This window comes from Alnus glutinosa, chromosome 5 (assembly GCF_958979055.1).
Source record: "Alnus glutinosa chromosome 5, dhAlnGlut1.1, whole genome shotgun sequence".
In the NCBI taxonomy this organism is placed as follows: Eukaryota; Viridiplantae; Streptophyta; class Magnoliopsida; order Fagales; family Betulaceae; genus Alnus; species Alnus glutinosa.
In genome coordinates, this window is record NC_084890.1 from 10,906,528 (window position 1) to 10,923,336 (window position 16,809).

General features: G+C 41.1%; 3 protein-coding genes across 4 annotated transcripts; 2 read left to right on the forward strand and 1 right to left on the reverse strand.

Annotated features, from left to right (window-relative positions):
• Window positions 1-380: 380 nt before the first annotated feature.
• On the forward strand, window positions 381-11,123 carry LOC133869728 (nudix hydrolase 15, mitochondrial-like). The gene is made up of 6 exons (XM_062306804.1): window positions 381-875; window positions 1,126-1,268; window positions 10,155-10,274; window positions 10,366-10,551; window positions 10,707-10,815; window positions 10,902-11,123. Exons 1-5 carry the CDS (start codon window positions 536-538, stop codon window positions 10,779-10,781), a joined length of 864 nt encoding a protein of 287 aa, XP_062162788.1. The 5' UTR covers window positions 381-535; the 3' UTR covers window positions 10,782-10,815; window positions 10,902-11,123.
• Window positions 11,124-12,129: 1,006 nt separating this feature from the next.
• Window positions 12,130-13,673, forward strand: LOC133868482 (nudix hydrolase 15, mitochondrial). Its single transcript, XM_062305385.1, has 4 exons — window positions 12,130-12,402; window positions 12,504-12,646; window positions 13,108-13,227; window positions 13,327-13,673. The coding sequence occupies exons 1-4, from the start codon at window positions 12,174-12,176 to the stop codon at window positions 13,546-13,548; spliced, it is 714 nt and encodes a 237-aa protein (XP_062161369.1). The 5' UTR covers window positions 12,130-12,173; the 3' UTR covers window positions 13,549-13,673.
• A 114-nt stretch (window positions 13,674-13,787) lies between these two features.
• Window positions 13,788-16,065, reverse strand: LOC133868481 (magnesium-chelatase subunit ChlI, chloroplastic). 2 transcript variants are annotated; one of them, XR_009900346.1, is made up of 4 exons: window positions 15,846-16,065; window positions 15,489-15,604; window positions 13,890-15,113; window positions 13,788-13,844 (listed from the first exon to the last, which is right to left on the reverse strand). XR_009900346.1 is itself a non-coding variant. In XM_062305384.1 (3 exons), exons 1-3 carry the CDS (start codon window positions 15,946-15,948, stop codon window positions 14,061-14,063), a joined length of 1,272 nt encoding a protein of 423 aa, XP_062161368.1. In that variant the 5' UTR covers window positions 15,949-16,065; the 3' UTR covers window positions 13,788-14,060. The 2 variants fall into 2 exon arrangements, 1 of the variants encoding a protein (XP_062161368.1); XM_062305384.1 differs by having other exon boundaries at window positions 13,788-15,113.
• Window positions 16,066-16,809: the final 744 nt, after the last annotated feature.

A 16,809-nucleotide genomic window follows, 5' to 3' on the forward strand; every position in this document is an offset into this window, starting at 1 on the left:
GTAATGTTCAACTGTTGTTGGACTATTTATTGGCATGGTTGCTAGATCAACCCTCTTTATTTGTGTTAGATTGTGCTTAAATGTAAAGAGTGGCTCAAATGGTGTTATGTAATATTTGTGTGCTGTTTAGGCAACTGTTTCAAGTTAGAGCTTGTTTTGGCTTAGGCTGTAGAGGATCCTGTATCCGTATTCTCGGTAATTATCTTTGGGCCTCTTTCAATAATATATGGTAGCATAGGCTATCCGTTAAAAAAAAGAAAAAGAAAAAAAAAGCTCCGTTGTAATTTCATATCCAAAACAGAAATGATAAAAAATCTCCCAATGCAAAACGTGTGCACAGGGAGTGAAAGAATCACTCTCCTATCCAAAAATTAGTACGTTCAGTACATGTGCCCAATTATTGTCGTTCCAAATTGCAATTTGGTCCCATCCCCGCAACCTCTCTCTCTCTCTCTGTTCGGTCAATCCCAGTAACCGTCCTCAGCTTTAGGCAATTGACAGTTGACACTACGCTAAAAATGCCGAACTCTACCTTATGATCCCAATTCTCAGAAGGCTATCAGCCCCACTCTATAAGCGCATGGACTCGTCCAGCTCCCTCGGAGGCTCTCAGCGACTTGTCGCCTTGGCCCAACACCTCCGCCTCTACAAGCCGCCGCCTACCTTCGAGGACATTGAGGAGCAGAGCCTCGAAGAAAGCGCTGGGAAAGTGGTTTCCCAACTGGGTTTTGCGGAGTCGACTACCCCAATCTCGCAGGACCCAGAAAAGTTTAGACCCAAGAGAGCCGCAGTTTTGGTCTGTCTCTTTGAAGGAGATTGTGGGGATCTGCGCGTGATTCTCACCAAGCGGTCTTCGAGGCTGTCCACTCACTCGGGTCAGTTCAGTTGGAGATACCTTTTTGTTTGATTCCTGAGAAACGGTGTGGAAACAAGGAGGATAAAATATAATTCCGAGTCTTTTGTGTTGGGTTTTTGGTCTAAATTCTGAATTATGGGATTTTAATCCCAATTGCGTTAAGCTTTTGTATAAGGCTACATAAAACGGGGAAGTTTCTTTCCCTCATTTTCTAGGGAATCAAACAGAAATAAACTGATGATTGTGATGTGAGTGTGTTTTGGTTGCAGGTGAAGTTGCATTGCCAGGTGGGAAAGCAGAGGAGGGGGATAAGGATGATGGGGACACTGCAACAAGGGAGGCGAAGGAGGAGATTGGGTTGGATCCTTCGCTCGTCAATGTTGTCACTGTACTTGAACCATTCTTGTCTAAGGTATCAGCATCTTTTTTTTTTTTTTTTTTCTTTTTTTTTTGTTCTTTTTAAAACATTTTTTCTATGTCTTTGATTGAGATCAAGTGCTCAGCTATGTACCAATTGAGTGAATACTAAATTTATTGTGCACCAATTATGTATGGTGCGTTTGGGTATTGAATTTTTAGAATTAGAATTGAATTCTTATTCTAATTGCGAAGTTCGAGGCAAAAAGTTGTGTTTATGTGTTGAATTTTTAGATTAAAAAATATTATTTTTAATAGTAAGAAATGATTGGAAGTTTGAAAAGTTGTGTATAATGATTGGTATTTGTGAAAAGTTATGTGAAATAATGATTTAAATAATAATTATTTAATTAAAAAATAAATATTTTTTCTTTTTAAAAGAAAAAACAAAATTAAAATTAAAATTAAAAAAAAAAAAATTGAAGCAAGGGGTGGCCGCGCGGCCACCCCCAGTTGTCGGGGGAGGCCGCGCGGCCACCCCCAGTTGTCGGGGGAGGCCGCGCGGCCACCCCCAGTGGTCGGGGGAGGCCGCGCGGCCACCCCCAGTGGTCGGGGGAGGCCGCGCGGCCACCCCCAGTGGTCGGGGGAGGCCGCGCGGCCTTCCCCAAGTGGTTGGGGGTGGCGCGCTGCCACCCCCGGCAACCTCAGGGGGTGGCGCGAGGCCAACCCCTAGATTTAATGGTGGCCGCGCGGCCACCCCCGAGGTCGGGGGAGGCCGCGCGGCCTTCCCAAAGTGTCGGGGGTGGCGCCCCCGGCCACCTATGGTGGTGGCAGTGCGCCACCCCCTTTGAGGGGTGGCTACCAACCGGCAGCCACCCTGCCTTTTTTTTTTTTTTTTTTTAAAAAAAAGTTATTATTTTTTTAAAAAATTTTTTAAAAAAAATTATTATTATTATTTTTTTAAAAAATAATTTATTATTATTTTATTAAGTAAATGCGGGACCCACGCACTGTGCATGGGTCCCAGTGATCATTGAAGGTAGAATTGGATTCAGAATAGAATTTAAATTCTATTCTGAATCCAAACAGATCTGTAATATCTTCGAAATTTTCAAAAAATATTACATAAAACTTCAGTCTTGGAAGTTGGAGTTTTGGATAATCAGTTAGGATCGAGTACTTTTTTTTTGGTAATTGTGATTGCAAATTGAATGTTTCTGGAGAGTGAATTAATATATGGATCTTCTTAATTACTGTGACATATAGGTTAAAGGCCTCTGTTTACAGAAAGATAGGGGAAGAAATAGTTTATATGAGAAGTGGCAGACTAAGTTGAGACGTACCTAAAATGACTGTTTGCTTGGCAAGACTGGCAAGCACACTAACTTATTTACTAAGGTTTATCTTCACAACAATTTTATTTGCCAGCCATGAATTATTTGGGCTATGATATTGCACAGTGCTTCATACTTTTAAGTTCGACTAAAAAACTTTTCTACTTCTGAACACTGAATTTTTACATTTAATGCCTTTTGAAGATCATTATGAAAATCTGTAAATCCTAAATTGAAACTCAAAACTTAAACTGTGGACAGCATGAAGAAAAAAATTTAAAATAAATGCACCGTGGATATTAGCATACAGTTGCATCTCATATATCATGTTAACCTTCTTTAACAATTTTTGGAAGAATGATATGTTGTGTACTATCTTTTTGATTTTGATTATAGCGTTGGTTTTAATTTTTATATAGGAAAATTATATATGATGTCTCTCGTACTTCAGGCTAATTTTTGAATTTGCTTTACCCGACCCGTGTGGACGGGATGCTTTGCAGGTGTCCCGAGATCTAGTCGGGGTGAAGCCCCTAATACCCCAGTTATCAAAAAAAAAAAAAAAAAGTTTTCAATTTGTTCACTTTAAAATCCGAGTTTTGACTTATTTCCGAGAATCAAATACCTTTGTTAGCATTTAAGTCAATGTTAAACGAAAATTTTTCTTTCCATTTATACCCTCCAAATTTCTCTACTCTCTCTATCCATTCCCTCACCTTTCTCCTCTCTCTCCCCTCTTTTACCTCTCTCTCCTCTCTAAACTGACCATGACCATGGAGATTGGTCTATAGCCATGGCTCATGCTCTACGGCCCCAGCTCTTTGGCCATGGAGGTTGAGCCACAGTCAGCCTCCATGGGCATGGAGGTTGGCCATAGCTCCCATGAAGCATAAGTGCCATGGCTTTAACTTTCATGCCTTTGGCGCTCGGAGTACTGCTGTATGCAAGATAATGCCTTCATGCCTCTTGTGGCGCCTATGGAGGGAAATGAATTATAGAAATTTTAAGGACCGTGAGAGAACTATGGAGGAGCTTAAGTCTTTATTTTAGTTTTTTAGCAGTTTTTGTTTATCATTTGGTGATTAGTTACCATGATTTCCTTGCTTTCTTTTCTCCTTCTAGTTTGGTATTTTATCATGTATACTTCTTGTGTATCTGGGGTGCGCCTTACGCTTTTAATAATATCTAAATTACTTATAAAAAAAAAAAAAAACAAAAACTTTCATGCCTGTGGCTCTCAAGCTCCACCATAGTCATAGCCATGGACCAACCTTGATGGCTGAGGAGCTTGAGTGAGGAGAGAGAAAGAGGTAGAGTGGGGAGAGAGGAGAGACAAATTGAGAGGGTATAACTGGAATGAAAAAAAAAGTCGTTTAAAAAATTGACGATACGTTTAAGGGAAGTTTTTGATTGGAAACAGGTTAAAACTTTGTTCTTAATGTCAAAAAATTGAAAACTTAGATCATAAGATCAAAATGATCCGAAACAAAAATATAACTTATCTTTTATATAAGATAATGCAATTTTTGAAGTCCAAGTGTTGACTTGCAAAAAGTTTTTGCAGACTTGTTGGGTAAGATGTTAAGGACCCGGGTTTGAGACCGAGTGACTGGTTTGGTTATGGGAAAGGCTGCAGGATCTAGTCTCCTAGGCTTACCTATGATGGGCGTAATAAGGGATACGAGGTATTCGAGGTACCTCTGCCTCCTTCAACTACGAGAGTTGTTTTGATAATTTTTCTGCATATCTTTATTCATTCGAAACCCCATATAAATAGGGTGAATTACAAACACAGCAGTAATTGCTTGATTTCCAGTTTTAGGGAAAGTATAATTCCCTTTATTTGCTCCCTACAAATCAGCTACTAATTTGGGATTCTAAGGCTATAACTGGGGAAACACAACCCCTTATTCTCAGGACTTTCCTACCAAAAGCCGTGCCCCTCAAGCACAGACTTTTCCCTCCCAACCTTCCATATACTCCTCAGCCACCACTGTGGTTAGCATCCGGATTTGCTAGGGTTTTCTTGCGCCTCACATAAGTGCGAAACACTCCTTCCCCCTTAGAATGACCCTTGTCGTCAAGGGGAAATAAAGGAAAACGAAGTTGGAAGTCCGAGAGAGATTCCCATGTGGCATCAGCTGGTGAAAGATCCTTCCAGTGCACTAGTATCTCCTTATTTCCTTGCTGAAGTCATTGGTCAAGGATGGCTTGGGGAGTTGACTGTCGATCATCGGTGAGGAGGGGGAGATCATCATGTATTGGAGTGCCAACTCCTACCCATTTCTTGAGAACTGAAACATGAAAGACATCATGAATTTTGGTTTGGGGAGGTAGAGCCAATCGGTATGCCACTGGGCCGATTTTCTTAACAATACGGTAGGGCCCGTAGAACTTGGGAGCTAGTTTCTGGTTGAGCCTTTTCTGGATAGATTGCTGTCGGTACCCTCGGAGCTTCAAGTAAACCCATTCACCCTCAGAAAATGACTGCTTCATATGGTCTTTGTCATATACTTGCTTCATCCGGTTTTGGGCCTCCAATAAATGCTGCCGCACCTCTTGCAGAATTTCATCCCTGGCCTTCAAGGTATCTTCCACTGCAGCTGACTTCGTGGTTCCTGGAACGTAAGGCAACAGAGGAGGTGGGGGACGCCCGTACACAATTTGGAATGGAGTCCTCTTGGTGGCCGAGTGATACCCCGTGTTGTAACAATATTCCACCCAAGGTAACCACTTAGCCCATTGTTTGGGTCAGGAGCTGGTGAAACACCGCAAGTACATCTCAATGGTGCGGTTTACCTTTCCGTCTGGCCATCTGTTTGGGGATGATAGGCGGAGCTAAAGTTGAACTTGGTCCCATGAAGGCGGAAGAGCTCCCGCCAAAAAATTCCAGTAAAGACGGGATCCCTGTCGCATACAATAGAAGATGGAATTTCATACAATTTGAAAATTACCTCAAAGAAGGTTTGTGCCACCTGGGCTGCGGTGTAAGGGTGCTTGAGGGGTGTAAAGTGAATTTGGAGAGGCGATCTACAACCACAAAGATGGTGGTTCTGCCATAGGAAGAAGGCAACTCATCGATAAAATCCATGGATATATCCGACCACACGTGCTCGGGAATGGGCAGGGGCTGCAGTAAACCAGCGGGTTTGGTATTGGCAGCCTTGTGACGTTGGCAGGTATCGCAATTTTTTATGAGGTGCGGAGTTGTTGCTTCATTTGGGACCAATAAAAAACTGACCTGATGCGTTGGAGGCCCTTGTGATACCCCTCGTGAGTGCTGTTGTGAAATTCTGCGATGATGTCTGCTGCAATGGGGGATGCAGACCGGAGGTAAATCCGATTTTTGAAGTAAATGAGTTCTGCCCGTACCTGCCACGGACCCTTGATGTTTTGTTGCTGGATTTCCTGGGTCAGTTTTATAAGATAAGTTTCGTTTTGAACTTCTTGCTGGATGGGTTCGATCCAGCTAGGGACTGGTGAGGACAAAGCCAAAAGGGTCCCTTCTTGCTGTCGAGAGAGGGCATCAGCCGCCCGGTTGTCATGGCCCTTGTATTCGATGACGAAGTCGTACCCTATAAGTTTGATCAGCCACCTCTGCTGCGCCTCTGTGGCTATTGTTTGATCCCATAAGAACTTCAAGCTATGGTGGTCAGTCCGCACTACAAACCTGTGGCCCAAGAGGTAGGGGCGCCATTTTTGGACGGCGGTGACCAATGCGAGCATCTCCCTTTCATAGGTTGACAGGACCAGGTTTCGCCCATGGAGGGCTTGACTGAAGTATGCAATGGGACGTCGGCCTTGCATCAAAACGGCTCCAATGCCGAAGCCGGATGCGTCACACTCAATTATGAACTACTGAGAAAAATTTGGTAGGGCTAATATTGGAGCCTTGGTCATTGCTTCCTTGAGCAGTGAGAAAGACTCTTCCGCCTCTTCATTCCACCCGAATGCATCCTTTTTGAGGAGTTGAGTCAAAGGCCGGGCGATACTGCCGTAATGCTGGATAAATTTACGGTAGTAGCCGGTGAGACCGAGGAAACCCCTAAGTGCCTTGAGGTTCTGAGGTTTCGGCCATACCAACATGGCTTGGATTTTTTCTGGATCCACTGCAACCTCGCTCCGATCGATGATGTGGCCCAAATATTTTACCCTTTGTTGCCCAAAGCTGCACTTATCCTTCCGAACATACAAGCGGTAAACTTTCAGGATCTCCAAAACCTCATTGAGGTGCTGCAAGTGTTCATCCCAATTTCTACTATAAATTAGTATGTCATAAAAAAAAACAAGGACGAACTTACGTAAAATGCTGCCGAAGATGTCGTTCATCAAAGATTGGAATGTCGAGGGGGCATTCGTGAGGCCAAAGGGCATGACCAGAAATTCGAAGTGCCCATGATGCGTACGGAAGGTTGTTTTTTCTATATCTTGCTCCCTCATCCGGATTTGGTGGTATTCGGAACGAAGATCAAGCTTAGAAAAATACTGGGCTCCCTGTAACTCATCCAGCAGCTCGTCGATCAAAGGAATAGGAAACTTGTCCTTGATAGTAATCTTGTTGAGGGCTCGGTAATCCACACATAATCGCCACGAGCCGTCTTGTTTCTTAACCAGCAGGACCGGAGAGGAATAAGGGCTGGTGCTTGTTCTGATCACCCCGGTTTTCAACAATTCTACTATAATCTTCTCTATCTCATTGTTTTGATAGTGGGGGTACCTATACGGTCGCACATTCACCGGGGACGATCCCTGGATCAGGGGAAGTTTATGGTCATGACGGCGCATGGGTGGAAGCCCCTGTGGCTCTCCAAATAAGTCTTGGAAGCCCTCCAAGAACTGTTGCAATTCTGGGTCTACTATGTTTGGGCACTGCTGCTCTACACCCAGTTCAACAGCCAATAGTTGGAGTAGGATGCCTTTTGAACAGCAACGGAGCTCCTTATGCATTTTCTGCCCTTCTAATACTCGATTAATAGGGGAGTGTATACCGGTTAGTGACACCTTCTGCCCCTACCATGTGAAGCTCATGTGCAGGGATGCAAAATTCCACAATATGGGGCCGAGGGTCTTGAGCCATTGGGCCCCAAGGACTGCGTCATACCCCTGGAGGTCAATGAGAAAAAATTCTAACATGAATAAGGTACCTTCTAGCAAAACAGGTATCGCCGAGCATTTGCCTCTACTGGAAAGTCTTTCACCGTTTGCTACCACCACTTCAAATGCCGCCCTTCTATCCGGTACCAGGCCCAGCCTTTCTGCCAATTGGGTATTGAGAAAATTGTGCGTGCTCCCAGAATCACCCGTGCCCCCTGGATGGTTCCCGAAATGCTCATCGTTTGTGGGGTTGGCACCTCGAAGATGGCGTACAGGGAAATTTCGGAGATCTCGAACTCCTCCTCTTCTTCCACTTCTCCCACTCCTGCCGGGCTGGAATGCTCATCTTCCTCTTCATAAACCCCCTCAATCAGAAAGAGCTTTTTGCACCTATGCCCCGGTGAGAACTTCTCGTCATAGTTGAAGCAAAGACCCCTATCTCTTCGATCTTTCAATTCTGCTGGGTTTAACCTTCGAACCACCGGAGCTCGACTTCGCACCAGATTTGCGGATGGTAATGGGGGGAGGTTCGGTGAACCAGCGGTTGTTCGAGGTTCAGAAAAATTCGGGTTTCTCCGCTGCGACAGTAGCCGCGCTTCATACAGCCTGGCAAGCCCCACTGCTGCGATGAGCGTAGAGGGTCTGGAGGCCTGGACTTCCGGCCTAATGCTCTCCTTGAGACCGCTGATGAACCCGCCGATTTGCTGCGCTACTAAGAGCCTTCCCGCCCTGCTCAGCAACCGTTCGTACTGACCTTGGTATTCTCGCACTGTCCCAGTTTGCCGCAACTTCGTTAGGTCTCCAAAGAAATCATCAAATTGGGTTGGCCCATACCTGACATGAAGACCACCCTTCAATTGCTCCCAGGATGCTCCTTCCTCTGTCTCCTTAAAGAGCTGGTACCACAATTGGGCCTCGCCCTCTAGGTGGTAAGCTGCCAGCATCACTTTGTCCTCTTCCGCGGTGTTCTGGAACTCAAAGAACTGCTCCGCTCGGCACACCCAACTGGTTGGGTCTTCGGTGCCATCGTACTTGGGGAAGTTTAGCTTTGCTACTTTCGGAAAAGAGCCGCCCGACTCTGTTCGGGTGACTGTCTTGCCTGAACGTACACCGGATGAACTTGCGGATTTGTCAACCTCCTCCGCCTTACTTTTCTGGATTTGATCAACAATGACCGCCAGCATCTCCTCCATCTGCTTCTGTAATTGTTCTTCCCACGATCCCATCCTCTTCTCTAAATTTTTGATTCGTTGCTCCGCCATACTAGGGGTTGGCTCTGATACCAAGCTGTTGAGGACTCGGGTTTGAGACCGACCGACTGGTTTGGTTATGGGAAAGGCCGCAGGATCTAGTCTCCTAGGCTTACCTATGATGGGCGTAATAAGGGATACGAGGTATTCGAGGGACCTCTGCCTCCAACTACGAGAGTTGTTTTGATAATTTTTCTACATATCTTTATTCATTCGAAACCCCATATAAGTAGGGTGAATTACAAACACAGCAGTAATTGCTTGATTTCCAGTTTTAGGGAAAGTATAATTCCCTTTATTTGCTCCCTACAAATCAGCTACTAATTTGGGAAGTAAATTCCTTATTCTAAGGCTATAACCAGGGAAACACAACCCCTTATTCTTAAGACTTTCCTACCAAAAGCTGTGCCCCTCAAGCACAGACTTTTCCCTCCCAACCTTCTATATACGCCTCAGCCGCCACTGTGGTTAGCATCCGGATTTGCTAGGGTTTTACATAAGACTTCCTCACTAATGGTTTGATAGTTTCATTGGATGTTGATGGATGCCTTCAGGGAGTACAGGCCACACAGGTCAAGGTGGAGGTTCTATGACCCCATTTTTTTCCTTCATGGGACGTTTTGCTAGCCTTTTGAATTAGGTTCTAGTTGGTAACTAGATTTAAAGCATCATTAGATGGAAAGGAGCTCTTCTACTCCATGTAAGACGGAACTTTGTTAATTAAAAACTGAGTCACTGATTGTAGTTCAAATCTTATCAGGGTAATTATTGTTCTGTGGAATCTAACATATGCGGTCTGGGCAGTTTACAATACTTCATAAATATTTAATATTTCTCACAGACCTTTATCAAGAAGGCCACAATGACACATGCTCTTGTGAAATATGCTCATGTTGAACTGTCAGAATTTGATTTTACCAGAGGATATGATTTTGCATGATTAGGTTTGCAGAATTCTGAGAATTAACTTGTAAACAGAATTAGAAGCCAAGCAAGAAAACCAGAATATATTTCCTTTCAACTCCTGGTCATGGGTACATGATTATTATCATTTGAAAATTAATGATTTTCATCATTTTCCCTGGTGATTAAAATCTATGCTTTTTTTTTTTTTTTTCTTTTTCTTTTTTTCTTGATAAGTTACAATTCAGGCATAAGATTGGCTTTGAACAAGTATGAACTTTGAGTTACATGTGACAAGTTATATGCAGTATGCGTTAGTTTCTCATTGGGTGGTTCAGCTAACACTGTTTTTCTGTGCAGCACCTCCTCAGAGTGGTTCCTGTTCTTGGCATACTTAATGAAAAGAATGCATTCAAGCCTGCTCCAAATCCTGATGAAGTGGAATCAGTATTTGATGCTCCATTGGAAATGTTTATCAAGGTTTTCTCTGTAGTTCCTTTTCTTGACTTAAGATTAGGCAATTTCATTTTTTTCAATCTTTGAAACTCTCTTTATAATATCTTTGATTCAGGATGAAAATCGGAGATCAGAGGAGAGGGAGTGGATGGGACGCAAGTATCTGATTCATTTCTTCGACTATGAAACAGAGAATAAGAAGTACCTGATATGGGGTTTAACTGCTGGGATCTTGATAAAGGCAGCGTCAGTCGTCCTCCAACGGCCACCAGCTTTTGTGGAACAGAATCCCATTTTCAAGGTTCCTAGAGTTATTGATGAAGATACTGTAATTCCTTAAATTCAAGGAAGATGTTTAATTAGGAATTGTCATCCTTCCTGCAATAATGTCAACATTAATGTTTAAGTGTACTGAAAACTTCATATTCTTAATTTCTTATGTGTTTTAAACTAAAGAGTCTGAAATATATCAGACCACAGGGGCAACTGGCATCAAATGTCAAACAGATCTTGACTGAGAGCAAATTGTGAGAACAAACAATTTGCCCCCTTCACCTTTCTTCAGGTCAGTTTTTCTTTAACTTGAAAATTTTCTGGTTATAGAAATCTGTTTAATATTTGTCTGTGCTTCTCAACTATGAGCTGTTGCAGGAGCTGATCTCAAGCACAAAGAGCTTGTCCGGCTACTCATCAACACAATTGAAAAGCTTATCTGCGTCAAAAACTTTTCCTTGTTGATTGACAGAGGGAAGAGTAATCAAGCTACTATTATTAATGCCGGTGTGTTGCTTCCCAGTGTTTTCTCGCTTTTGTTATGACAACGAAAACCCCATTCAAAATTTTCTTTTGTTATAAAGAAGAGAAAATTATATATCCAATTGCAAATTCGTAAAAAGCAACTGGCTTCTTAGACCATCGGGGAAGGAATGGTAAAACAGTGTCAAAATTATTTTTTATATTTGTGGAGTTTCTGATTATTCTCATTTGGTGATTGAGAAGATGGGAGAGATTAATTAATATGGGAGAGGATTGGGACCGTCAATTTTTAACACGATCCGTGAACTCAATGCGAAATTAAAAGTTTAGGGTTAATGAATTTTATCCGTTTAATTTTAAGGGATCAGGTTAGGGTTAATATATATAGTCTTATACACATGCTTAGACACAATTTAAACTCGACATACAATATAATGTCACGTAATTTTTAAGATGTTTCATGAATCTGACATGAATTAAATATAAAATTAAAGGATTAAGGTAGAGGAGTTTGACTCATTTAATTAAATAGATCAGGTTAGAATTGATCTATATAGCTTTATACTCATGTTTCAACATGATTCAATTATAACATGCATACACTACTACTTGTCATCGATAGGAAGGATGGGCATATGATTTGTCACAATTTGTATGCAAAGAGCCAACCTTACGTTTAGTCAAAAGTTCAGTCAATCAACAAGAGCTAAACTCACACCAATGTGGATTCAGATTTCTCAAAGCGTGTATCCTTGGTTATCCTGATTTTTTAAAAAATATTATACTCATATTTTTCTTCTTACAAATGGTTTTCAAATGATGTGTCATCATCCTATGAGATGATAATACATTTCTTAAAATAATAGATCACATGTGATTATGATATACCATTTGAAAATAAATTTTGAATTTTTTTTTTTGAAATGTGTACCACTTCTCAATTTTTTTGGTAAAGAAAAATGTGGCTTAGCATTCAAACAAGTCCTATTATTTACGAGCAAGCCCACGGTAGGTAGGTTACGGGACAAATGGGTCCACAACAAAGCCCACGTGCCTATATCTACAAAGGTCAAAGAGAATAAAAACATCTTTTTTGGCCGCCACGTCTCTAAAGTAGCTCTATAAAATTGAAAAATAAGAACATATGGGAGAAGAAGGCCAAAAAATATGGGTTCCAACAACCTCGGAGGAGTGCTAGAGAGGCTGGAAGAGTTAGCTCAACAATTCGGACTTGGCAGACCTCGTCCCTCGGCCGATGATGCGATTTCGATACAACAAGCGTTGGGATCCAACAAGACCAAGCGAGCCGCAGTTCTGATCTGCCTCTTCCAAGGTCCCCATGGCGATCTGCGAGTCATCCTCACCAAGCGAGCTTCAACTCTCTCTTCTCACTCCGGTCTTGGGCCTTAAATTAAGCCTCTTGTTTTGAATATATATATATATATATATTTTGGGTTCTATGATGTGGAACAGGAAATGGCTGTGGTTTGGTTGCAGGTGAAGTTTCGTTGCCGGGCGGGAAGAGAGAGGAAGGCGATGCTGATGACGTAGAGACGGCGTTGAGGGAGGCTAAGGAGGAGATTGGCTTGGACCCTTCGCTTGTTAGTCTTGTTACCGTTCTTGAACCATTTGTGAATAAGGTACACCTTATGCTTTCCATAAATGTATATGATATTGAGGGTTGAGAATTCCTATTTATGTGTCGTAGTTATCATCATTTTGAGGTATGAAAATAAAATTATATAAGTCAATCATAATTAGATCAATTTAATTAAATGGGTCAATCTATCACTATTTGCTCACTAATTTTATGTTGAGTACATATCTAGATCGTGGATCATCTAAAAAATTGTCGGTCCTAATGTTATGTGTGAGTTCAAGTTGTGTCGAACATAAATACAAGATTATATAGACTAATTATAACCTGAATTATTTAATTCATCAATTCTAACTCGTTAATTTAGTTTTGAATTCGTCACTGAGAAAAAAATTTGCTCCAAATATAGAGTCAAATGTTCTCGATTCTCTTTGGGGTCTTAAAGCTTGCTCAGCAGAACTGCAATCTATACTCAATTTGACTAGAACTGGTTTCCTTGCGCAGATTGGTCTGACAGTAGTTCCTGTGATTGGTATCCTTTCTGATAAGAAAGCATTCAGTCCAAGTCCCAATGCTGCTGAAGTGGAAGCAATTTTCGATGCTCCCTTAGAAATGTTTCTCAAGGTCTTACTCTCGTTTCAATTCTCACTTCAGTCTTTGAATTTCTATGAAAAATTAATCTAAAGGAAGTTCCTAAAGTCACATTTCTTTTCATGGCCATAGGACGAGAATAGGAGAGCAGAGGAGAGAGAATGGATGGGAGACAAGTATCTACTGCATTACTTCGATTATGAAGCAGAGAATGAGAAGTATGTGATATGGGCTTTGACTGCCGGAATCTTGATTAGGGTGGCATCACTAGTCTTCCAGCGGCCACCGGCATTTCTTGAGCGGAGCCCCAAATTCTGGAATAGAGCCACCGACAGCAATACTACTTCACCATAGATCCAAAGCAATTTTTATGGGTCTTATATCACATTTTTCTTTCATGCCCACTAACTATTGTACACGGCCTGCATTAAGTTGCCATATAATTCTGTAGCCAGAAAAAAATACCATATTATTCTGTATGAGGATCTTATCTTGAACTGATAATAGTTGGCAAGCTCCATAACAACAGAACAGAAATCTCAACATGACTTGGTGTGCATATGAATCACAAGCTAGTTTACAGAAAAAACGTATAAACCAAAAGGAAGAGTCTGGGATTAAATGGACTATGGCAAAACTATTGACAGAACCTGTATACATATCGATTCCTCAACCTCATGTTCCCCAATAAAAACCTGTATACATATCGATTCCTCAACCTCATGTTCCCCAATACTAGGAAAACAAAACGTAATAAATATCATAGAAATAATTCTGAATTTCGCTTGTGGGAAAGGAGAATAGAAATGCCACGAAAAAAGCAAATAAAAAGACAATCTGTTCAACAAAAATTACAGATACCTTCCTCAGCTAAACACCTCATAGAATTTTTCAATGACAAGTAAACCCGAGTCGATGGACTCCAAGGGATCCTTCCGAAGGCGGTGTCTTAAGCAGTTAGGAATTACAGTAGCAATATCCTCTGGAGTTACATTATCTCTTCCCTTCAGAGCAGCTAGAGCTTTTGCAGCTCTGTTTGTCACAATGTCTCCTCTCAATCCATCAACATTCAATTCTGAACAAACCTTGGATATTTTCACCTTGAGATCGCGATCAATCTGAACAGAAGAAAGAGAACTTCTAGCTGAGGAAATTTGTTGTTGGAGCTTTTCTTGCTCCGCCTTGTAAGAACCCCTGAATTCCTTGGGATTCCTATCAAAACGAGCTCTCTCCTCCACAATCTTGACCCTCAGCTCTGCATCCCTGACAGTCCCCACTTGTGCGTGCATTCCAAACCGATCAAGCAGCTGTGGCCTGAGCTCACCTTCTTCTGGATTGCCGGAGCCAATGAGAATAAACCGAGCTGGATGTGAGATTGAAATACCCTCTCTCTCCACTGTGTTCCAACCTGAGGCAGCAGAATCCAATAAAACATCCACTAAGTGGTCATCCAAAAGATTAACTTCGTCCACATAAAGAATTCCTCTATTAGCTTTAGCTAGAAGGCCAGGCTCAAATGCCTTGACACCCTCAGTGAGGGCTTTCTCAATGTCAATTGTCCCACAGACCCTATCTTCTGTTGCACCCAATGGCAAATCAACCATGTTGATTTTGGCCGTGACAACAGACAGTTTCTCTCCTTTTATGGTACTTTCTCTGACTTCTATGCCCATGCATTCTGGATCTTCTGGATCTGAATTATATGGATCACCAGCTACTACCTCAATTTCAGGAAGCAAATCAACCAAGGACCTAACAGTAGTGGATTTCCCCGTTCCCCTATCACCCATGATCATGACACCTCCAATCTTGGGATCAATCACATTTAGCAGAAGGCATAGTTTCATCTCATCCTGTCCAACAATAGCAGCAAAAGGATATACCGGTCTCTGGCTTTCCTTCGCAGCAAGCTTCTGGGCCTGGAAATCATCATCACCAACCTCATTCACTTAAAATTTAAAACTTATTTGTGAAAATTCTGCCATAAACATTCTCTTCCGAGAAATCACTTTCTTCCACAGGTAATAGTCAGGTATATGTATTTTTATTTTTTATTTTTTATTTTTTGTATAAAGTCAATAGTGATTCATTGAGCATAAGATTTTTTTGACAAACAGCTGGAGTGCGCCCAAGAAGGACCTCAAATCTTACTCAAACACAACACAAGAACTCACAGTAACTTGAATCATTTGAGCAAGCGAATTAGCTATAACATGTGCACATATGGCAAGGAAAGCAACAAAAACCAAACTTTGATCTCAAACTAGGATAAATGAAGAACATTAGACAAATACCTGTTCAACAGAGTTGATGTCCGTGGCAACATTGGTAACTGCAACACGGAACTGAGATCTCCCCCGCTTTCCATGAATCCCAATCCCTCCATAAAACTTCCTCCCATTAATCTGCCCTGAAAACCCACAATTGTCAACATCAACAACAATCCACTGAAACAGCTAAACCCATTTGTTATCGTCATTGCCAACAAATAAAAATCCACAAAAATTAGAAGTTTGAGGACGAAGAAGCACCATAGACGAACTGAGTCTGTCACATATGTACTCAATCAGAGAATGTACGCCCAAAAAATGGTTCAGAAACTGAAAAATGAAGTGGGTTTTAGTTTGTTAATTCAGTTCTGACAATTGTACCTGGGGTTAGAGTGAGAGAGGGAATGGAAGGCTTGGAGCCCGTAGAAGAGAGGGACCGAGAGGCCAGGATCGCAGTTGAGGAAGTTCCCAGTATTGACGCCATGGGCAACTGTTTATTGGTGCACACTGCACAGACTGAGTTTGCTGACCTCCCACAGCTAGACTTGGTTTCTTATTATTGGTTTGTTAGGTTGAGGATAAGAGGATAGATTTCAATGTATCGCCTATGTTCATCACCTCTACTTGTAGTATTTTGCTTAGGAAATAATAAAAAAAGAAAAGGAATTGGCAGTTTCAACAGAAAAAAAAAAAAAAGAAAAGAAAAAAAAAGTAAAAGTTAAAAAAGAATTACACTAACGACAATCTCGAGACAAAAGGTAAGGGATTTAAGGGCACGTTTGGTGCCCATTTTTTTATATTATATTTTATTATATTTAAAATTGTGAATATCAAATCAATTTATTTTTTAAAATTATATTTGGATGGTTTAAAAAATTTGAGACAAAATTAAAAAAAATTAGATAAAACTTTAGTAATTTAAATTTAGCAAAACAACTCAAATATGTAAATAAAAAATAATAAAATAAATGTATTACCCAAACATGCCCTAAATTTATAAATTCGGTAAAATCTAGACAAAATCTTGGAGGAAGTTTTTCAAAACTAAAAGATAATGGTGGCGTCACTTAGAAGAAGAGAACAGTGTTTGGGTGACAAGTATTTTTTAAATACTTTTCAAATATAATTTTTTAAAATTCAAATTCTATTAAGATTATATCTTCTTTTTTTTTTTTTTTTGTTTAGTCTCATGTTTTCTAAATCATCTAAACATAATTTCAAAAAAACAAATTTTCTCGATATTTATAATTTTTTTAAAAATCGTACATCCAAACGGAGCTCTTAAGATTTTTATAAATACTATCTTTTAATTTTATATTGAGTGTCAATTTGATTTTTATAAATA